The sequence below is a fragment of the Lutjanus erythropterus genome, chromosome 16, assembly GCF_056507025.1.
Source record: "Lutjanus erythropterus isolate fLutEry1 chromosome 16, fLutEry1.hap2, whole genome shotgun sequence".
Classification (NCBI taxonomy): Eukaryota; Metazoa; Chordata; class Actinopteri; order Lutjaniformes; family Lutjanidae; genus Lutjanus; species Lutjanus erythropterus.
In genome coordinates, this window is record NC_139332.1 from 27,019,599 (window position 1) to 27,043,498 (window position 23,900).

The 23,900-nt window shown below is 41.6% G+C and overlaps 1 protein-coding gene across 3 annotated transcripts in view; it reads left to right on the forward strand.

The window, feature by feature from the left end:
• The window catches only part of hivep1 (HIVEP zinc finger 1), a 68,977-nt gene that overhangs the window by 24,544 nt on the left and 20,533 nt on the right, over nt 1-23,900 (forward strand). Inside the window, exon 1 of one of the 3 annotated variants that reach the window (XM_084738418.1) lies at nt 15,017-15,138. The exons of 1 other annotated variant lie outside the window; for it this stretch is intronic. In XM_084738418.1, the coding sequence (XP_084594544.1) occupies nt 15,051-15,138 (88 nt within the window). In that variant the 5' untranslated portion in view covers nt 15,017-15,050. Of the gene's footprint in view, nt 1-15,016; nt 15,139-15,318; nt 15,639-23,900 lie in introns of those variants that run through there. One more of the 3 variants, XM_084738420.1, reaches the window with a different exon arrangement.

Here is a 23,900-nt window from a genome sequence, read left to right on the forward strand (position 1 = left end):
AGATTAATTTATATTAATTAATTTGTAAAAGATTAATTAAGACGTTTTTTTTTTGTCAGTAGGGATATGAAAAATTAAATTGTCTTCATTATGGTCTTAAAAAAAAAAGAAAAGTCAATCAACCTTTTCTAATGCAACACTTCAAAATGTTGCTTGAAAAATGACATCATATTTAATTTGTTTCCTGACAAAATATCTGATCTGTCAGTGTAGTATCAGCGTCAGTAACCGCAACATTATTTAAGGTTGTGTTTAAGCGCGCTCAGCACTTAGTTGGGGTTAAGGGAAGGTTATGGTTCCACTGAAAGCGATTACATCTTTATGAAGTAAATACACCTGAATCCACTCAGCTGAAGGAGGCAACAGCTGTAGCCTCAGAATGACTGGAAGATTAAAATTTAAACTGATAAAAAACTTTTTCATTGGTGACGAGTAAAATGAAGAAAAATAAATGACTAAAATTTGACTAAATCCGAATCAGGTCACAGTATGGTCACTGTTGTACTGTGGATTATCCTGCAGGTAGTAAATCCTGTCACTACTGCAGGTACAGTGGCTCGGAAAATCACATTCTCATTTTTTATTTTAGCAAAACTTATCTTAAAAGTCCCTCTGTGAAATATTAAGGGGGGGTTTATTGGCAGAAATGGAATATAATATTCATAAGTATGTTTTCATTCGTGTATAATCACCTGAAAATCAGAATTGTTGTGTTTTTGTTACCTTATATCTACAGAGGGTGTGGGTCCTCTTCCATGGAGGCCACCATGTTGCACCACCGTGTTTCTACGGTAGCCCAGAACGGACAAACACTGGCTCTAGCTACAGCGTTTTGCATTTTCCATAAGTTTTTTTCTGCCACTGCAGGTTTTCCTGCAGGCTTGGATGGGCAGAGTGAGACGAGGGCACATGTTCACCATTAAATCCTACACACTGGTCCTTTAAATTAATTAATCATCTTTAATCTTATCCAGGTCCGGGCTTCATTAATTTAATTACATAATTAGAACTGATTGTCATATCCAGCTGGAAAGCACTCGGAAAATGTGATATAATAAAAAGTAATTCCGGGCCGTATCGTCCCTGCTGTGTTTCCATCATACTTTAATATATAATCTGTTTCATGATCATACAGGCACAATTTCCTTCTTAGTGGTTTTAAAAAGGTCTTTAAAGTCTTAAATGTAACTTGGTCAACCCCTGATTATCTGATGATGCAGGCTTTACGTGGGGAAACTCGTGCTCGGCTTCCCTCAGCGGGGTCAGGCGGTCACGTCGAGCCTCCCATCAAGCGATCGCGTCACAACAGCTATTGGGTCAGTTGACCGTAGTAATAGCCTTTTTTTTTCTTTTTTTTTTGTTAAGATGGAAGAAGCTGCTCAGCCGTGCAGCAGTGCAGTGTTTCTGTGGGGAGAGGACAAAGATAAATGCCTCTGAAAGAGACTCGAGGAGAGGGTGAAAGGGAAAATGAAAAGGGGGCAGTCGAGGATGGGGAAGGGGAAAGATGGCAGAGTGCCAGAGTTGAGGGTGTGAAAGAGAGCATGAAAAAGAGGAGAATGATGTCAGGTTAGGGGAGAAATGGGGAAAAATGTAAAGAGGGTTAATAGGGAGGCTGTGGAAATATGTGTAAGAGGTAGGAGGATGAGGAGGAGGAGGAGGAGGAGGAGGAGGAAGGGGTGCCTGCCTGCTGGCAAAGCTTCATCCTCTTGCGTAACACGGGCCATCTCTTCCTTTAGCTGCTGTTGCCATGGGGAGAGATGTTGGGAGGGGAGGAGAGGGGAGGAGGGGGGTTTCTGAGCTGCCGATGCCTCACGGGTGGGAGAGACTCTGGGGAATTCTGAGCTGCGACGATCCCCGACTTTCCCTCCTCTAACAGGCAGCGCTCGCTGGGGGAAAAGAAGGGAGATTTTAAAAATCCTCCGGTTGTATTTTTAGACTTCGCATTCTGCATGATTTCAGTCAAAGCACTACGCGAGGCTGCTGGCCACCCCCGAACCAAATTTGAAATAAAAACAAGGAAGCTGCTGGCATGTGAAACTATGCGAGAGAGAGTCAGTGTTGTGTGTTTGTGTGTGTGGGAACCTGCAGGGCGTTGGGTGATGTGTGACTCAGGCTCTGGTTCAGGTGTGCCTTGTGAAATGAAATCCAGGCATTTTTCTTATAACCGTGACTTTATCTTCCATGTTCACGGCATGACTAACAGTGAGTCTGAGCAGTGTGTGCAGGTGTTGCTGCAGTCCAGTCTCTGTGTGTCTGATGGTGTGTGTGTGTGTGTGTGTGTGTGTGTGTGTGTGTGTGTGTGTGTGTGTGTGTGTGTTATCCTCAGCACAACCTCGTCCGGCAGCAAGTGAGCGATGAGGAAAACGTATCCTCACCTGTAGTGCTGATATGAACAGTTGACTAAATGATGAGACGATCTGAGTCACATGAGAACGTTTAAACTGGAGCTAATGATTATTTTCATTGCCCATTAATCTGTCGATCATTTTCTCACTAATCGATTAGTTGTCTTGTCTGAAATGACAAAGAAAAGTGGGGAAAAAACTTGAAGATGGTGTCCTCAAATGTGTTGTTTTGGATTTTCCCCTCCAGGTGAGGGGTGAGTATCTCAGGGTCTTGTTCGCTAGTCTTGGTAAGACGGGAGTGTGAGACTGACAGGCAGTTTGGTGCGGTGTCAGCAGTAACGCACGGGTAGTGACCAAAAGAACGAGATCGTGGATACAAGCTGGCGAAATGAGTTTCCTCCGTAGCGTGGCAGGGCTCAGCTTTAGAGATACGGCGAGGAGCTCAGAAATGCCTCCTGGACGACTTCCTTTGGAGGTTTTACGGGCACGTCCAACTTTCTGGAGGGATTACATATCCAATTTAACCTGGAATCACCTTGGGATCCACCAGGAGGAGCTGGAAAGTGACACTGGGAGGAGGGACGTCTGGAATAACCTGCTGCCACGGCGACCCGACCCCGGATAACTGAAAGAAAATGGTTGGCAGTTAATTTTATAGCTGACAACTAATAAATTAATTGTTGCAGCTCTTCTCAAAACTACTCTTATCTTTGTAAAGCTAAAGCCAGGAGGTGATTAGCGTAGCTTAGCATAAAGACTGGAAACGGGCTAACCTGGCTCTGTCCTTAAACTAGAAGGGGGCGGATCTCTGCCCAGGACAAATGCCGTATCTCACAATGTTAACAAAAATACTTTGTGTATCTGTCCTGTGATTTGGATTATTCTTCCTTCACCCGTGCTTCATCCTTCCACCAATTTTCTTCACAATTGGGCCAGTATTTTTTTCTTTAATCTTGCTAAAACAAGAGTAACAGAAAAACAAACAGCACTACAAACACAGCCTCCTTAGTGGAGGCAAAAATCCACCACCATCGGCGCTTCTAAAACTCACTAATTAACACATATCTCCTTTGTTTAATTTGCTCAAGAACTCAAATGTAAAAAAAGTTTTGTGGTTTTAGTGGGAGTTATGTAACAGCTTTTTGGTCTTGGGCACAGGGACTGTCTGGAGTGCAACTACATCCCTCAGTAGCTCTGTATTTAGTATGACAGCGATATAGCAAGTAAGCATATTTCCAGAAACTATTCCTTCAATTGTTTAGGTCATTTTATTGATCAAAAATGACAAAAAAAAAAGTGTATGAGCGGCATTGAGCCAAAATAAGCCTGTGTGTGCACTGCAGTCTGCTCCATCACTCCCTTTTCTTATATTCGCTCCGCTCTGTTACTGGAGGAAGAAAGGAGTCATTGTTTGCCCACGGTGGCCTGTTTTAATCAATGAAATCACAACACGTATGTATCAGGCTATCTGGGCACAGGTGGCGAGTTGGGCAATACAACATTATGAGCAGCATGGAGCCAATTTGAGTGACGTCTGTCCAGCTTATCTGTTCTCGTACTGAATATGTCAAATGTTCAGTTTCCCTCCTCGCTCAGCTCCAACAACGCTCTGCTCATATGCTCTGAGATTCACTCAAATGTGTTGCAGCTTTTATCTGTTTGATATCATTGACATCAGAATTAATTATCTTAACACGGACTTCTTGTTAAACCCAGGTGAAATCAGGTGAATTGTGATTTTCTACATTTTATAGACCGTACCCTTAAAGGCGGTGTCAAAACATCTGCATCGTTTGTTACATCAGATTACACCGGTAGCGAGTTTATATGATTCATACTCACTATCATGTCTTTGTGTTTTGGAGTGTTGAGCAGTCAAGACAAAACAGTTGAGGACTTTATTCACTCAAAAGATTATTTGATGAATTGATCTGCAGATTAAAGGTGTGGTTCAGATTGTTTGAAGTGGGGTTGTGTGAGGCAGGAGTACCGGTGTAAGAAGGTAAACAGTGTACTGCGGTTGTCAGGGTCAGCAGCAGCAGTATTTTAGCCAGCAAAGAAAAATGAATGACATTTAAGTGTATGCTATATTTAGGATATTTTCCCCCTTTTGCTGTCAAATAGCCTTTTCCAAGAGGGAAGTGCGCCAGATGTCACACTGCCCAAAACAACCAAACTCCATGGGTAAAATCAGTAATTTAACCTTGCAAAACACAGGACAGGCTGTTCTACCGCTGCCTCAGTCTTTCAGATTGTTTGTTATTGTGTGATGTTGGTTAATCTGAGCTATAATTTTAAAACACCTAAATCAGTAACACAACACAACAATAACGCAAACAAACTCACATCAAGGCAGCAGTAGAGCAGCGAGTCCAGCGTCCTGTGAAGTAAAATGACTGATTTTGCCTGTTGAGTTTGGTCGGCTCGGAGAGAGCAATACTTTGCTTGTATAACAGTGTTTTCCCATAAGAAAAGTCTGTCTGGTGGCAAAATAAACCTGTGAAAATATCCTAAATATGGCATACACTTTTGCCAAAATAGATTTGCTGCTGACCCTGTCCACAGCAGCACATTGCTTATCTTCCTCTTCCTGCTGCTTCACCAAACTGGGATTGTGTCGACTGCCATCTACTGTAGGGAACACACTGACTATAAATACAACCCCACATTAAACAAACTAAACTATCACTTTAAGCAATACTGAAAGCAAAAATCCTAAAGAAAAAAAATTATAATCATGACTTGCATTCTGACTGAGCAGCCTCCTGCCTGTGTGTTGATGTGGAGGCGGTGTTGCAGATTAACCCTGTAGTGTACGTCACACACCTTCATTAGTCCCACAGTGTGTCCCCGGCGCTCGCCTTCTCACCCTCCACAGATAGGATCAATGCACAGGACGGATAGATGGGTATTTATAGCCTGTGCGGGGGTGTGGGAGGTTGTACGCCACAAGTAGGTTAGCTGCTGCTAATCTGATGTTGACAGTGTGTATGTGAGGGAGTTACAGAGGAATTAGAGACCTGTGCTGTTTTTAGAGCCTCCATCCTGCTTTGTTTTGCTTTTTTTTTATAAAAAGAGAGAGCTGCTGCTGCTGCTGCTGCTGCTGCTGCTGCTGCTCGGCTCGGGGAAGTCAGCGCTCAGCCAGCCAGGCAGGGAGGGCTTTCCCTGATTTGGAGTAGGGATTTAAAAAAAAAAAAAAAAAAAAAAAAAAGAAGGAAGACGAAGAGGGAGGAGAAGAGAGGAGAGAAGGAGGAGGGAGAAGGAACACAAAGGCAGGCAGGCAGGGAGGGAGGAGGAGAAAGAAGCGTGGTTGCTACACTGACAGACAGCGGAGGAAACCAGGCAGAAGTGAGAAGTGAAAGCTCGGAAACACAGCTGTGTGTTAGAGTGTGAGGACAGACAGACAGACGGCGGACAGACGCTCGGCTCTTTCTGCTCCACTGTGGCATTCCAGTTTTCTCCTTTTCTTCCTATTTTTTTTTTTTATTTTTTTTGGGTGGGGGGGCAGACAGACAGAGAGAAGCACAGGAATGCCAGCGGTTATTGGTTGGGAAAGTCTGTCTGTCTGGGTCGGGAATGTCAGGTGTTCCCCCGTAAGCGTGTCTGACTCCAGGAGGGAAAACCAGCAGCCGGCAGCAGCAGCTACTCTCTGAGAAAGTGTCGACTTTTCTTTGGCACACTTCTGCCTCCTAACAGGTACTGTGCAGCGCTGAGAGAGCTCATCTATGTGCTGATCAGTTTGTGTTTTATTCCCCGCTGCAGGCTTTTGTATCACTGACTTTATCTTTCTCCTCATTTTCTCTTTCTTTTGTGGCATTGCATCATTTAATTTCTACTGAATTCAGCCAGAGTTTGCTTCCTTCTCTGTTTCATGTTGCTTCACAGGGGTTTGATGGGAAAAAATCATTTAAACTGTTTTTATCAGCAATTATTTTCCTGTCTACAAAGTCAGAAAATTGTCCAAACAACAGTCCAAAATCCAAAAATATTCAGACACATAGACATTTATTCACTTTGCTATGCTTTCAGATGAGTAAAGCAGAAAATTGTCACATTTGAGCAGCTGAAACCGTGGAATATTTGGCATTTTTGCTTCAGGAACGATTAACAAAATGGTTGCTGAATCAATTTTCTGTGTATCGACTAAACAGTTGATGCAATATTTGTTTCAGCTTTACTCATTTTAACAGAAAAGAAGCTAAAAGCCACAAATTACATGAGTTTTTCATCATTAAAATCTGATTTTAAGACATATTTTCCACCGCCCGTCCTTGTCTTTCTTATTTACATCACGTCAAGTAACAACAATGTCGGTCAAGGGGTTAACGTCCAACCGTTAACGCTCCAGTGCTCGTCCACTGCAGCGGCGTCGTGTTGGTCCTCCTCGTCCAGGCAGCAGCAGCTGACGTACAACATGAGCGGGAGGACAGGATAAGCCTGAGCTGTGGGTGTTATGCAACAGTTTGGTCCAGAGATAGAGCAGAGCTGAACTTACGACACTTCTGACTTCTTCTTCTTCTTCTTCTTCCACACACCATGAGATCATCAGACTCTCTTAGCTCCCCTCTTCTCCCTCCCTGCGAGTAATAATAGATGTACCTGTTGTTATTACACAGAGGAAACACTGGGAGGTCGGTCATGCACTCCTCACCATCTCCTTATTTGCATCCTTTTGTTAATTGCTCTTCCTTTGTCGTTTCTGCCGTAATTTCATTACACTCTTTTAAATGCATCATCTTATTAGCTCTGCGGGAAACATCCACCTCAGGTAATCCTCTACTCTGTGTTGTAGGATTTCCTGTTTGCGTGTGTTTTCCATTCACCTGCATTTCCAACTGTGGAAACAGCAGAAACCTGGAAAGTCAAAATATCAGGTCAAGTTTTTCTGCTTGGCTGAAGTGGAAAAGTGCAGTGGAAACATGAAGCATGTGACTTAAATATCCATTTAAAAGACAAATCTGTACATCTGTGGACTGTAACCTTCAAATGAATACATGAAACAAACATAAATGCCATATTTGCATCATGCTTTCCACATGGTTTTCCATCATTTGAGGTTTGAGTAGCACTGGTTTTTTGCGCCCTCTTCTTCTGCAACGGTTTAATGGCCCCTGAGTGGAGAATTAGCACCACCAGCTGTTTTTCTCAGTAAACCAACTCCCAATCAGGGCTGCAACTAACAATTATTTCATTATCCATTAATCTGTGAATCTATAAAATGTCAAAAAAATTATGAAAAATGCAGTCCAAAACCCAAACACTCTAAATTTCCTCTCATAAATGACAAAGAAAAGCAGCAAGTTGTCACATTTGTGAATGTAAATGTTTAACATTTTTGCTTTAAAAGTAACTTAAATGACTAACTGACCAATCATTGCAGCTAAACTCCCAATATTTATGCAACAGTAGTGGATGGAAACATACATTATCATTTTCTTTTGCAGATTTTCTGGAAATGTGGTTAAAATGCGTGCTACATTTGGATGGAAACTCTTGATCTTTATCTTGATCAACAGAAAATTTATTCTGCACCTACTCTGATAATCACTGAAATGCACAGCATGCCGTTTCTGCCCCTAGACATCTCAAAACAACAACAACAAAAGATGTAGTTTGATGATGTTGTGAGGTGGCATTAGATCATGAGTCAAATCGTCAAACAACCACCACAGCTCATGTGAATCAAGACATGACTCGTGACCACAGACAAGGTCATATTAAAGTTTTATTTATGTTATGTTTAGAAACATCTGCAGCTTTCTTCCTCATTCTCTTGAGTTTTCACAGAAGTTAAAGGAACTAGTGGCCAGGAAGAAACACACTGTAACCTTTAATAAATCACAGATTTCTCTGGGTTTGATCATTGTTGGAAACATTTGGGATAATGTAAGCACACAATTCAACAAAATATGTAACATACATCTGATTTTAGACATTTTATGTGGAAATGTTACATTAAATGTGAGGATTTGCTGCTTTTTTTTCTCACACTATGATTCTATGGTTTTGGACTGTTGGTTAAACAAAATAAACCATTTGAAGAGGATATCTTGGGCTCTGGTGGGTGTTTTTCACTGTTTTCTTATGTTTTTTTTGGCCAGATGATTAATCGATAATGAAAATAATGGTAAGCTGGGACTGGCACTGTTATTTTTGTGCGCTGATAAATGGCTGAACATGTGAGCAGAGCAGTTTGGTTTTATAAGGGACAGACATGTTGTTGGTTACCACGTCCTTGTACTGTTTTTAAACTCTGATGTGATAGAAACGGAGGAGAGGGGAGTGGGCAGTGCAGGCAGGGAGGGAGAAAATGGGAGATGGAGGTGGGGGCAGGAAAAGAGGGTGATGATGATGGAATGAGGCAGAAAGGAGGAGGAGAGCGGGAAGACAAGGTGGGGAAATTGAGGATTGAGAAAATAAGAGGAGGAGGAGGAACATAAAAAGACAGTGAGGGAACGCCATGTCGTTCGTGCTCGGTGCGGTTATGTAACGTTACCTCCTGCCTACTGCTGATGGCAGAGGAAAGCACAGAGTAACAGCAGTGACTGGCGTGGAGGTGGGTGGCAACAACAACATCACAGAGGAAGAAGAATCAGCCACAGTATCCATGAGAACCACATCAAAGGTCAAAAGCTGCTTTTACCTCCCTGTAATTCCCAGAATTCAACCTGCCACTGATGATGGGTGTCGTTCACCAGACTGTCGAAACCTGCGAGGATGCAGTCACAACAGGGTGGTTCAACCGATTTATTTCTAAAAGTCTTTTTCTAAAAGCCAGATTGCACAAAATGTGCTAGTAAATATGAGAATTTGCTGCATTTGCTTTGTCATACATTAGTTAAATTAAATATCTTTCAGTTTTGTTCAAACAAAAGTCAGTAAATCAATAGTATGTGGGATTTTGGACACAATAAGATTGGATTTAGAAGATTTTTACAGGTAATCTTCACCATCTTTTGACATTTTATAGACCAAACAATGAATCGAGAAAATAATCTGCACCTTAATCGATGACAATAATTGTTAGTTGCAACCGAAATTTGTCATTTCACAGACAGTCTGCAGGGTTATGAGTGCACTATTTCATTCTGGCTTGTTACTGTAAAATGATTACCTTTTAAATGCCTCACAGACAGTTTTTTTCAGGCCTGTTTCTGTAAAAATAAATAATGAAAATATGATTGAAAATGAGGTGAAGTGATGTATTTCTGTGGGAAAAAAAACACAGGTTAAATTCCTGTAAAGGTTCGTGTCTGACACCGGTGTGAACGCTTCGCTGGTTGACGCACGCATGGCTGTCTGCTGTGGCCACTGTCGAGACATGTCCACCTGTGTTTACATGCAGGACCAGCCATGTATATGTCAGAGCTTGTATGTGCTAAATGAGCTATAAAGGCAGATGGTTGTCTGGCGGCATCCACAGAAAGAGAAACCAGAGAGAGGCTCAGAGCAGCTGCAGGAAAGCCCTGTGGGAGTCTATAGAGCCGGCCACCGGTCTCTTGGGGTGAACTGACAGTACACTGTAACAACACGCTATAACAACGCAACTTATGGCAGAGGCACTATAACAAAGCACTGTAACAACTCATCGTATCAAAGCACTATATGGCAGAAATGCACTATAGCAAGGCACAGTAACAACACACTGTAACAATGCACTGTAATAACACACAATGATGTGCTGTAACAACTGTAACAACACGCTTTATGGCAGAAACGCACTGACAACGCACCTTAATACACTGTATGGCTGAAAGACACCATAACAACAACACACTGTAACTTTGTAACAACACTCTAATGATCCACTGTAACAAAACTGTAACAACATACTGTAAAGCAGAAACACAGTAACAACACACTGTAACAATGCACTTTAAAAAAAACACTGTAACAACACAGTGTATGACAGAGACACCAGAACAAGGCACACTCTGTAACAACACTCTACTGATGCACTGTTACAGTGCACTGTAACAACACACTATAATGATACACTGTAACAACCACTGTAACATATCATTAACGACGACTGTAACAACACAACTGTATGGCAGAAATACACTGTAACAACGCACTGTAAAAAAAAAAAACACTAACAACACAGTGTATGACAGACATCATAATAAGGCACTGAAATAACACACTGTAACAACACCCTGTATGACAGAAACAGTGTAACAATGTGCTGTAACAACACACTGTGTAAAACGGGGGCAGTGCAGTGTAAAAACTGAATGGGAGAAACACAATAATACATCAGTCTCAGGGGACACTTCTACTTTTGATGCCTTACGGGCATTTCACTATGCCACTTCTGTACTTTTTCTTTGTATTTTGACTTTCACTTGTATCTTTCTATAAAAGTATTGGTATTTTTACGTCAGCAAAGGATCTGAATGCTGCTTTCACCACAGCTTATGACCAACTGTTAAGGCCCATCTTTGGTGAAATCTGTCACAAATTCCAGAGATGCCTGTACGCAGCCACTTACCGTCAGAGACAGATTTATAAGTCACAGGCAGTGACGCAACCGCGAGTCCAATCCGAGGAATCTAACACAATTCTGGCCAATAAGTCTCATCCGGCCGACAGATGTTGCTCTCGTATCTCAGAATCTAATCACAGCGCCATCCTCGCTGCTGGAGGACAGACTATTACAGCCACCGAGCCTTCCAAGAAAAGAGACAACTCTTAATTAGATCTGGAGCTTATGAGGCAGCGTACAGTGAGAGGCAGCGAGTGTAACAAAAGACAGTGAGCTTATACAGGAAATAGGGATCTAAAGGTACGCGGAGAGGTCATTGATCATGTTACAAAACATCAGCGGGATCCTGCTCAGGCTCAGCTCTGTCTTGGCTGCCTCTCACCTATTCTCTTCCTCCTTCTCCCTCCTCCTTTCTGGTGTTTACACTGCGAAACAAGGCTCGTCTCTCAACCATCGCACTCTCCTCCATCCGTCCGCTGCCTCCCACTGCTCACGCCTCGAGGGGGGGGGGGGGCTGAGATGATAATGAGGCCTGTTGTGATCGCTGTAAGTGTATGTAAGGGGTTGTACACAGTAACATGTGAGACATGTTAGCAGCATGAAATCCATTATGATTTCATTTGAGCAAGTGCTTTTTTCTTGTCTTGGTTGTAGAATGAAGACATAATTCTTATTTCAAGCTGCAACCAGTTTAGAGCTGAAATGATTATCTGATTAGTCCAACGGCAGCCTCACAGTGTATGATGTTATTGGATTTATACTGCTGCAACAGTGTGTAGGCAGCGTTTTACTGTTGTAGCTCCTCAAAGTGGGATAGTTTTAACTACTTTAATAATAGAGCCTGACTGATACTGGACTAAAGTCTGATATCTACATATGTCGATGTTCTTTATACAGAATATACAGTCGTTTACTCAAGTAAATCCCATTCAAATGCTTCATAATTGTACTTTGAGTAAATGTACTCAGTGACCTGCTGGTTTCAGACTGCAGTTGAAGCCTTTTTGCCAAAAAATCAGTTCATTTCAGAGGGACAAAACATCATGTGAATGTGGCCTTTGTGAGCAGCTGAATGCACCTCTGATCACTGCTGTATGCATTAAAGTGTTGAGATGAAGTCGAGTGAAAAGGAGGTTATGATGGCAGATTTCTGAATAGAGACTGGAAAAAAAAAAAGTCCTACTCCGCGCTCGAGCTTTGTTATTCATCGGCCCTCCCCACGTGGTTTTGGATCGGTTTCAGTTTGGTATTCGGAGTATGAAGGGGTCAGCGTGGGCGTCTGGTTGTATGCAGAGGATAGAATTTTTTTTGGCAACACGGTTGGTTCGATTCATGACTATTTTCGAGCTGAATGACTGTGAGGATGTGTGTGTGCGTTAGCCTGATTATGTGTGTGTGTTTGTAGACATCTTTAACCTAATGGACACCCGGCACACACACGGAGGGGCAGGGTATTAGAGGTTACTAGCTGGATTACTTCATTCAGGCTCTGTTGCATTATCACCAGCTCAGCTGTCATTAACTCAGATGTTCCCACAGGGATGAGTCTGTGTGTCCTCCACTGCTCTACGCACACCAGGGCTGGGAAGGTTACTTTAAAAGTGTCAGTAGTAACCTAATCCCAGTATCACGATATCAAAATAATGCAATTTTTCTTTCGTTTTGCTATGGTATCGAAAGACGTATAATTTTTTTATACGAATATTACATAGGTCTGTGTATTGGCAAGAATTTGGTGATACGATACAGGGGTTACAATTCAGTACGTTGGGATTTACTGCGATACTGTGAGCAAGGTGACATACTGCTATTTTTTAATTTCAGGAATACAGCCATAGTATAAAGAACACACCACCATATGCATGAAATCTGAATGAAAAAGTTAAGTTTTTATGCGATCAACAAGACAGCTACAAACCCGACGCAGAGTGAGCCACTGCCATGAATCTCTGCTCATATGTAATCTGTTACTCCCAAAGCCTGACACACACTTATTGTATATACGGGGCAGTGTTTGCAGAGTGGTCCCTCTTTATGTCATTTTTAAGAACAGTGCAGATTCTGTGCTGGACCGTCTATGTGAGTCAGTGTTTATTTTTGCTTCCAGCCCGCCAACACCAACTTTCTGCTGTGTCTTTGGCCGGCCCTAATTACAGAGCGCGATGTTGATCCTGGAGTTTCTGCCTGTGAAGTATTTATCTTCTGTTCCTCGGCAATGACACTGCAAAAAGTGCCTGGTCACACTGTTTGTTGTCTCTGGCCTGGGTAAATATTTATCTGATTTTCTGAACCTCTTTTGCGGCCAAACTGTAAAACCCTCAGAATTCCCCATAGTGACTAATCCAAAAATAAAGCAGAGGGAGCTTCCTCTTTGTTCCAAAAACCAGAGTGCAGTACAGTGAGGTGACACATACGGGCAAGTGATGCTTTTGTGATTTAACGCCCGGCTAGTCATGTTTATGTAACGCAGCAGCAGAGTGAGCGCTCGTCGGTTGTCTGCCTGTCTGCTCTGAGCGAGGAGACTCCCCTCCTTTTAAATATCGACCCCGGTCACAGCGAGGCCCCCCCCCCCACAGTAACCTGCAGGCTGTATCTGTTTGAGAGCCTGCAGCTTTATCTCAGCCTGTCACTGTCAACATCCCTCTGTCACTCACTCACTGTTTACCAGCCGGCTCTGACTGCTACTCTCTCTATATTTTTTTTTTAAAGAGCTTCGACTGAGTGGCACAATTTAATGTTGACTTTAAAAATTCTCACTAGATCCTGCAGTTTTCACGGCCACTTCCAGACTCTTGGTTTTGCGCCCACACACAGCCTTGAATGTCTTTTTTTTTTTTTTTTTTGCAGTTAAAAAGAAAAACAATATTGCTGCTGGGTGTTTCCATTTTCAATGGATTTCCTAAGTTAAGATAAAGAACAGCAGTGGTTTGCTGTTTTCAAGTCATGACACAGGAAACTTTATTTATATTGGACATTTTATGCGCTTCGCATTAAATCAAATGTTATTTTATTATGCAAAGGAGGAAATCCACTTGGTCAGAGGTGCAAATAATACAAGCAACAAGAAAAGAACAAGAAAGAAGAGAATAAAATCGTGTTATGATGAAAAACCTCCACTCAGAATGTTTTGCTTCTTGTTTTGTGGATGTTTGACTAGTTTTGATGAGAACTAAAAGGCTGTTTTCACATTTATCTACTTAAAAAGGTGTAAGATTTAGAAGAATTTATTGGCAGAATATGGCAGTAATTTTACCTCACAGCTGCCTCGATATGCCAGTTTATTTATGTTACTGTTTGATGAATCCAAACTATACTTTTAAAATGCCAAAGTCACACAATAACACAAACAAACTAACAGATCGAGGCACCAACTCCCGTCTTCTGCAAGCTAAAATGACTTATTTCACCTGTGGTGTCCTGTTGGTTTTTAAGACAGTGATATTTAGCTTATATATTGGTTTGCCGTTAAAAAAGGATGTCTGAAGACAAAGCAGAGCTGTGAAAATATGCTAAATATAGTGTACACCTAAACTTTTTTAGACTGACTTTTTTTTAAGTGCCTCAAATACCTTTTTGTTGCTGACAGCAGTACAATTCTTAGCTTCTTTAGTGGTGATTGTCTTTGCTTCTCCTAACTGGAGGTGTGTTGACTACCATCTACCGTAGCTAATACACTGATTATCAATATTTACCTCACACAACCCTACTTCAAATAATCCAAATTGTCCCTTTAAGGAGCCTAGGTCATATCAGGGCACTGATATGAAGTGAAACTATAAAACTTTTAAGATGCCATCTCATTATAAAAAAGGAACAGAGAAAGGAGCTGTATGACGCGAGTTGGACATTTAAAAACAAAAAACAAACCTTGATACTTCCTCACCCGGTGAGTGAGCTGTTGGGCAACCAGCAGTTGGCAGGCCACATTAAATTCCTCCCCCTCCGACACAAACAGAAAGAGGGAGGGAGAGCGAGAGAAGGATCCCCTGGAGGGTGCCAAAGCCGGTTTAAGTGACGTCACCCGGCCTGCTCTGTTTGGGCAGGCCCTCCTCCCCTCCTCTCCCCTCCCCTCCCCTCCCTCTTCCTGGGCCTTACAGGAATTCCCCTCCTCGTCACATTATTCTGAGGAAACCGCTGGCAACGCCCCGCACCGCTGCAGTGCCACAGCTGATAGGGCGGAAACGCAGACTTGTGACTGCTTGTGTTGACACAGGAGTATGTGTGCACTTGTTGTTCTTTCTTCAGTCGCCTTTTGTTCAAGAACAAAAGGCACTTCTGAGTGTTTGTTCCCTGAAACATCAGCTGGTAAGAAGTGAACATTTTGTCCTATAGACTGTTGTGAAACACTCTGATGTGCACACGGGGATATCCTGCATTATTTAGCGTGATAAAGTAGCTGTTTGCCCTGTGCTGCTCAGTGGGACTTTACTGTGTCAGTGGTGAGATTGAGGTCAGATGTGTGTGTGTGCAGCAGCAGTTTTGTTGTCTGATTTTTTTGTTTTTTTTTTACTTTACTGAAAGCCACCGTCCACACTGACATCTCTGCTGTCGTCAAACCGAGGCTGACAAGCTCTCGTCAAAGTGAGCGACACAGACGGGAAACAGTCAGTGTGCTGCCACTCAACTGTGGCGCCACGGTAACCAACAACAAGTGGGCAGAGGGACAGTCGAGCCGGAGGGATCCGGTGTGTTTTCTTTCACTATTGTTAAGTACAGAGCGTTGAGTTGAAGGCAGCGCTGCTTTCAGTTTTGATCTGACAGGCCCTGTGGGACTCCAGACTGCTCTATAGAAAACAGACTGATGTGTAAGTCCTGCCTTTAATTTGTGATGAAGTTTTATTACTGTTAATTATGACTGTACAGACTGTGTAGCTGAAAAACTTCTCTTAAATAAATGTCATGTCTGGGAAGGGCTGAACTTTTGTGCACGGAAGCATGACGGCAATTGAGCAAAGTATCGGGCTGCAACTAACAATTATTTTCATCATCCTGTAATCTGCCAATTATTTTCTCAGTGACTATTCATTGTTTTCTTGATGACTGTATTAATTGTTAGAACTTTTTAGAATAGTTTGACATTTTAGAAAATACACTTTATTACATTCTTTGCTGAGAGTTGCATGTTTTTATTGATGTTTCTAGAGCTAGAAGGCGTTAGCTTAGCTTAGCATAAAGACCAAAAACAGGTGGAAATCGCTAGCTAAGTCTAAAGGCAACAAAATCATCTACCGGTGTCTTTAAAGCTCATAAATTAAAATGTTATATGTGTTGGTTAAAAGTGTAAAAACAAATTTTCAATGGGTATTTCTTGATCAGAATACTCTCTGGTGTCTCTACCTACCAGGTAGCTGTTCCCGGCAAAGAAATAGTCAAATGAGAGCTTGAGTATCCTGAACTTCCCAGGAACTGCTTTTCCTAAAACCAAGAGCTTCCTTCATTGTTGGCACCTTGTTTTGCGTTGTTGTCTGCGTTTCCAACACGGTCTAAAAACCTGGCAAGATTAGACAAATTAGTTGGATGCTGTGGTCAGTGCAAAATGATTTTACATGCCGTTTTTGTGCACAACTGTTGAGAACGCTGCCCCGTCTGTCATATTCTTTCTTCTGTAAATCCATGTTGACGTGTCAAAGCACAGTGAGCAAAAAACAAACTGGCCTCCAGCTGCAGATCTTTTAAAATGTTGCTAGTACTTTACCAATCAGAAATGTTCACTGCCAAAGTACCTATATTTTTGGAGAGTACTACCTCCAGAGCAGGGACGATGTTACTACATGATGCATGATGAAAATGTCGCTTTAGAGGTGCTGGTAGGAGGTTAGTAACCTCTGGACTGTCATGCTAGCTGTTTATCTTGTTTTCAGTCTTAATGCTTAAGCTAAGCTAACAAGCTGCTGGCTGTAGCTGTGCAATCACTGTACAGACATGAGTGATCGATCAATCATATCTAACTCTCGCGAGAAAGCAAATAAGCATATTTTCCAAAACAATATTCAGTTTAATTAAGAAGTTCAAGAGCCATTGAGTAGCAGTTCTTAGAATTACCCAGTTCTCACAGAGTCCTTCATGATGTGTAGAGAAATTTAAGATTTAAACTGTGAATTGTATTCTATGCTTAAAGTCTCTGTAAAGCTGCATGTGACCCCTCCCCTCCCCTCCTCCTCCTTTTTCTTCTTCTTCCTTGGCTGACGCACAGAGCTTACTGTATGTACGCAAAATTTGGTTTTTGCCCTGAAACGGCTGCAATGTGCTTCCTGTCCCATGGGGCCGGTTGAGGCGTCGTTTGACGACACACCGGGCATCAGTCGCTGAGCTCAGTTAGTTCTGTTTCACAGCCCTCACGACCTGGGAGGGAACTCGAGACGCTGACTGGATGGAGTTTGACGTGCAGCTTGTTTTAGTTCCACTTTTTTTTTTTTTTTTTAACCTCAGCTAAGAAAGAAGTGGGTGTTTGTGTACAGTGGAGGACTCGCTGCTGAATCTCAATGACTGTTTCACGTCTTATCTGAAACAGTTAGGCTCAAACACTGACTGAAATCAAAAGTGAAAAGTTCGCCCGGAGTTCTGTGAAGACTTTTTATGGAGTAGTAGCTCCAATGACAAGCCAAAACATAATTAAGCTAACTTTGATAATGAAGAAGAAGTTTCACATTCTGAAATGTGAGGATCAGTAGTGGAAGTGAAAACATGTGGTACTTTCCTTGAGTATTTAATTTTCTACTACTATACTAAATTTGAGAAAGAAATATAGTATTTTTCACTTCACTGCATTTATCTGACAATCAGTCACTGGTTTTACATGCAAAACACTTTAAGAGCTTTTAAAACATGATGCAAATATGATGAACATGACTTCCTGTAAGTGTTAAAAATAAGAGCTGATACAATTAATTGAGTCAGTGATCATCAGAAAAGTAATCCGCAGTGTTTACCGAACTTTTTAGCTTGTGACCCTTAAAGGGATAGTTTGGATAGTACAGTCAGTGTCTTACCTACAGTGGACAGTAGCCACCAGACTCCTTTTGGCAAAAACATCATTTTACCTCGCAGAATATGTGAGTTGCTTGTCTACCACTGCCTCGATTATGCAGTGTGTTTGTGTTACTGTGACTTTGAAGTTAGTTTGGATTCACTACAATCACACAATAACAAACAAACAAATTGAGGCTGCAGGAAACCAGTAACCGGTAACCGTGGTTTCCTGCCATAAAAGGCTGGCTGACAGCAAGGTAAAGCATTTTATTCTATTATTTTATATATTTCTTTTATTTTTTATTTTTTCTGTGGTGACTAAAATACTTTTTGCTGCTGACCTCGTGCACAGTAGTACATTGCTGTGCTTCTTTCCTTTTTTTTATTTTCCTTTATGGACAAGAACCTCATACAGCCCTGCTTCAAATAATCCGAACTATCCCTTTAAAGCAAACAAATGTCTGCCTGTGACTCCTCATAACCAGTTGCACATGTCGACTGTGACAATTTTAAGTGAAAAGGGTTTTTGTTACGTTTGAATAATTTTTATAAAGCTGGGATTGGCAGCAACTCATAAAACAAAAGGGAAATTTACTCAAAATTAAAGAGCTGAATTTTGCTCTCTCTGCTTTAACATGCTCTTAAAAAACCTTAAGAACCTCTGAACTGAATTTGTGACCTCGGGGGTTGAGATTAGCTGAAAAAAAAGAAAAAGAAGAGTCAAGAGATTAATTGATGATGAAAATAATTGCTGTTCTTAATTCTTCTAGGCAGCTCATGATTTGTTTTACTACGTCCCAAGACAAGGCTTCACACCCTCCATGATTTGTGACTGCGAGGAAAGGAAATCATTATTTTGTGTTTCTTGGCTCTGCGTTTCTGTATTGTGTTTGGAGTCTGGCTCTCTGCTGTCTATTTTGGTGCAGGCAGGCAGATTTCTTTTTTCTTTTTTTTTTGGATTGGGGGTGGGGGGGTTAAATGTGTGTGTGGTCTGAAAGAGATGTAAGAGGGTAATATTCACGTTCAACTCCGCCTGCACCATTAAACCCCCTACACACACACACTTTCTACCCACCCAGTAGGTTTCTCGTTATATCAATTTTTCACAAGGGTGCCCACGCAGTCCCAATAATCAGTGGCCTCCAGTCTGCTGCTTCTTCCACCTACAGTTTCCTGCGGGGGCAGCAGTACTGTACAGATACCGCACCAAACCACTGTCTTTGTCTGTGTGTGTGTGCAGGAGGGAGAGTGTGATCAATATTTCATTTGTTCACAGGCAGTTTGCAGCTCTGTCACGAATTATTACGAGGAAGGAGTAGGAACTTCGCTTCTAAAACGTGTCGTCTAATTGTTGTGATTATTAATATTATAGAAAAGGTGATAAGTAAAGCCTCATAACTGCATTGTTCATCTCATGTTTATTGCTTAGTGTAGAGGATCTGCATCTCTCCCCCTTTATAGCCATACATTATTAAAAGGTGCCTGCCTGGAGCTCTAGTTAACTATGTTTTTTATTTTATGTTTTATTTTTAACTCATACCTGCCCTGGCTCAGTCTTTTCCATTCAAAATGCAGTTTCATGCTGCATATAAACAGTCTCCCCCAGTGGAGGTAAACAGCTCGACTGCTGCCTCCTCCCTCTCTCCAACCTGATGTTTAGCAGTCAGCAGCTGATCTCCAGGCTGCAGAGAGAGCAGGACTTTTCTGAATGCTTTGTTTTAGATTCTCTCTGCTCCCCTTGTATCATTTTAACATGTTTGATTCTAGTGTGGTCATGATACCGTTTTTTTCCTGTAGCGTTTTTTAATATAATAACATTTCTATGTATTTTTTGAAAATGAGCAGCTACAAAAATCATTTTAAATAAACATGAAATGAGAATATACAACCTATGAAGCCACCCTGTTGTAACACATGCAGAATGTGTCTTGGCATTGTCTTGTCTGGATGGCAGCATATGTTGCTCCAAAACCTGTATGAACCTTTCAGCATTAATGGGGCCTTCACAAATGTGACAGTTACCCATGATGCCATTGGGCATTAACATATCCCCATACCATCAAAGATGCTGGCTTTTGAACTTTGTGCTGGTAAAATTATGAATGATCCTCATTCATTAGCCCGGAGGACACGGCGTCGATGATTTATGACATGTTTTTCCTAAAAAACAAAAAAAAAATGTATAGACTCATATTAACTCACTTGTGGCTCACTTGATGTATGTGATGGTGTTTTTTAAAATCTGTAGAGACCCTGCCCTCTGCTTGAATCTCTATATCTTCTCATTATTTTGCTGCTTAGGGCATTTTTTTTCAAGCCAAAACATCAGTATTTGACGTCCTGGGAATGAGACTCAACAATCGATTGTCTTTTAGATGCATTTACAAACAGTTATCCCAGAAATCCTACTGACTCTACCTTTAAATCGAACATATTTGCCAAATAATTGAGGTTTTCACGGCAGACTTTCAAGCTGTCACCGCCACTGATCACATGACCAGACCCCTAGCCATGTGACTTTTTTCTTGACTTTCACCCTAAGTGTTGTAATTATTATTTAATTGACAGAAAATTAATCCTGAACTATGATTTTGATCAGCGATTAATCGTTTAAGTAAATTTATCCAGCAAAGATGTCTGAAATGTTTGCTTCTGAATATCTTTGCAAACTCAATGTCTAGTTGCTTTTGGACTGTAATAAAAACATTTAAAGACAGTTTAAAGACAAAAGAAAGTTTTCAACATTTTATTAACAAATTAATTGATTAATCAAGTTCGTTTGTTATTTGTAGCCCCCACAACTCTCATCACAATTTGCATCACAATCTTTTAATTGGTGTTTTTTTCTGACAAACAATAAGAAAAAAACAAACAAACAAAGTTATTCAGTTTACATCAGAAAAAGCAGAAGCACATATTTGGATTTTTCTCTGATGAAAGAGTAATTCTTCATTTATTCAGTATCAGTAGAATGACGTCTTTAAAGTCATCATTGTTGGCCTTATGGCCTTTTCTTGGTTACATAAAAGGAGCTGTTCATTAAGTGAAACACATCTACAAACACACAATCTTTAGGCATATTGATGTCGTTTGTTGACACTGTAGTTCTTTTCATTTTCACTTTGATGTTAAATTATTGGTTATCAAAATTTCAGAAAAATGTCTTTGATTCTTTAATTTCCTTGTTGAAGCACGACTGAACACATTCCAGTCGGCACCATACGCAGCTCTATCTGCACCTCTACACCCTCTCCATCTATCATCTTCCTGTCAGTCTCTTTATCTCTGTCCTTTTGTGTCGATTAGATTTGATAGAGCGAGCCACTCCAGCTCCCAGTCCGGCTAATGTGAGGGAGGAGAGGAAGAGGGAAGTCACTTGGCGCTCCCCTCTTAGCCAGCTGATGATGATAGACTGCAGGGTAATGGGACACTCTCGGTATGTCGGGGGGGATTCCTCTGCTCTGCATCATCGTCTGTCCACGATTACTAAGGAAGAGTGCGGCTTACTTCCTGTAGCACGCTCGACTCAGCTTTCAGACCGGTTCACCTCCCTCAAGGCCCTCGGGAGTCTCTTTGTACGGGCGTGTCCGTGAAGATAAAGAATGTGTCAGATGGTGACAGTAACCCTCGTGGTTACTTATTGTATGGGTCAGCTGCTGAGGGCTGCAGAAATGCTGCGTCTCCTCCGCAGGCCACAGGAAGAAAGCTGAGATAAGAACAAGAGACTTCCCTTAAAGGTGACAGGGAAGTCTGCACAGCTCATGCATCCCCCAGCTGTTGTTGTGACTACATGATATGAGTAGATGTCCTTGTTTAAGAATAGATTTATTGTCATCTGAGGCCTGGGTTGTTTTTTGTTTTTGTTTTTTCCAGTGAGTGGTTACAGTTGTGGTTTCATGGTCAAAGAAAAGTAAATATTGTAGCTTTTATATATTATATAAAACTGTAATTAAATTAATGAATGAATTTGGTGTTAATCAGAGGCAACACAGATCAGCATTAATGTTTTAATATTTGGGCTATAAAATATCTTCCCCCGTCAAAAGTTCCCAGAACCTGATGTTATGTCTTCAAATTGTTTGTTTTGTCTGAGCAACAGTTCAAAACCAAAACATGTTCAGCTGACGGTTAGATAAGACAAACTGAAGCTTTGAATGTTTGCTTGATAGCAATGTCAGGGTTTAAACAAAGTCTTGAAAATTTGGAAAACGTTTAATTTTAAGTGTTACACTTTAAAGGATAGGAATATACTTGAATTTGAAAATAGTCCTTGTTTCATCGACACAACGACACGTAAACCAAAAACCTTTTCAAAAGCAGAGTAGGGATTGACATGGCCCTGTTTCCCAAAGCCCAAGGTGACATCCTCAAACGTCTTGTTCTGTCTACAGTCAAAATATATTCAGTTTACTGTCACAGATGTCATAGTTGATGATATTAGAAAAGAGTGAAAAACGCCCAGAAGTCAGAAGTAGTGTGACTTTTGTCCAAGCAGTCTGAAACCCAAACATTACGGTTCACTATAACATCAGACTAAGAAAAGGCAGCAAATCCAGAGCATGTTTGCTATATTACTGTCTGAAGAAATGGCGTAAACAATTCTTGAATTATCAAAATAGTTGCTGATTAATCAACTTGTCGTTTCAGCTGTACATTTCGGTTTCCCGTCGTCGTGTCTGTTTTTGTTTACTGAAAATCATCCTCGTTAGTGATTGTTCTCAGAATGCATCAGCCAGTGCGAGGGTGTGTTTGATGTGAGTGTGTGCGTGTGTTTGCACACAGCCGGGCGTGTACAGCAGGCTGGTGGAGGTGCTCGAGTTACATAATCTCCATCTCCCTCCCGCACAGTGACAGGGAAGAAGGGGGCAGCTGCCGACTCCCATCTCGTCATCTTCAGCCTGCTGAGGCATCTCTCCTCTCCTCGTCTCCTCTTCCTCTCTCCTCTCCTTTCTAAACGCAGCGTTGGTTTGGTATGCTACACTGTGCAGTCCACATCCAGCTGGCAGCGCACCCAGAAATCAACCTGCAATCGTCCTAACATCAAACCCAATCCTCCTGGCTGCTCCTCGCTTCACTCTGTTTGTCTGTTCAACCTTTACCACGATTCCACTTGTCCTAATGCATTAAAGGGATCATTTGGACTATTTTAAATATATTGTAGGAGATACTTGTTGATAGTGTATTAGATACACCCCCAGTTTGGAGAAGCAGCAGGAGTACTGGTGTAGGAAGCTAAGGAGTGTACTGCTGTGGAGAGGGTCAGCAGCAAAATGTATTGTAGCCACTTGAAGCTATATGCAACTTTTCTACAAACTAACTGCAGGCAGACAGCCTTTTCTGATGGAAAACAGCTGTTAAATGAGTCAAGTATTGCTTCTCCAAACCATCCAGTCTACGTGGGTGTGATCAGTTATTTTTGCATACACAACACTAGTGTTGTTGGTCTATTGCTGCCTTGATAGGTTAGTTTGTTTATGTTAATGAGTGACTAAATGATAGTTTGGATTCACAGAAGTCACACAGTAACACAAGAGCTAACTGAGGCAGCAGTTGACCAGTAACTCCCGTGTTCTGAGAGGTTAAATTATTGACTTTACCCCATGGAGTTTGTCTGGTTTGGAGAGAGCAATATTTGGCTTTTCCCCTTTGGAAAAGGCTGTTTGACAGCAAGGTAGAGCGGTGAAAATATTCTAAATATAGCGTACACTTAGACTATTGAGTAATTTTGTTTGTGCAGATGCTCTTCTCTGCTTCTCCAAACTGGAGGTGTGTTGACCGCCATCTACTGCAGATAACACACTGACTATCAATAAGTATCTCATACAACCTCACTTAAAATAATCCAAGCTATCCCTTTAAATATGGTGTGATAAAGTGACTCGCTGCAGCACTTACATCATCATCATCGCTGGTGGACGCCCATCTGCCCACACACTGTGGTCCACTGGCATTGTTCAGGCTTGTTGCTGGTATACTGGTGTAGTGCCGCGCATACTGATGACACCTCAACCCTCACAGATGCTGTTTTTGCAAAACAACTTGTTACCCCCTCCCGCTCCCTGAACGTATATCTCTGATGCTAGCAGGCGAAGCTGGAG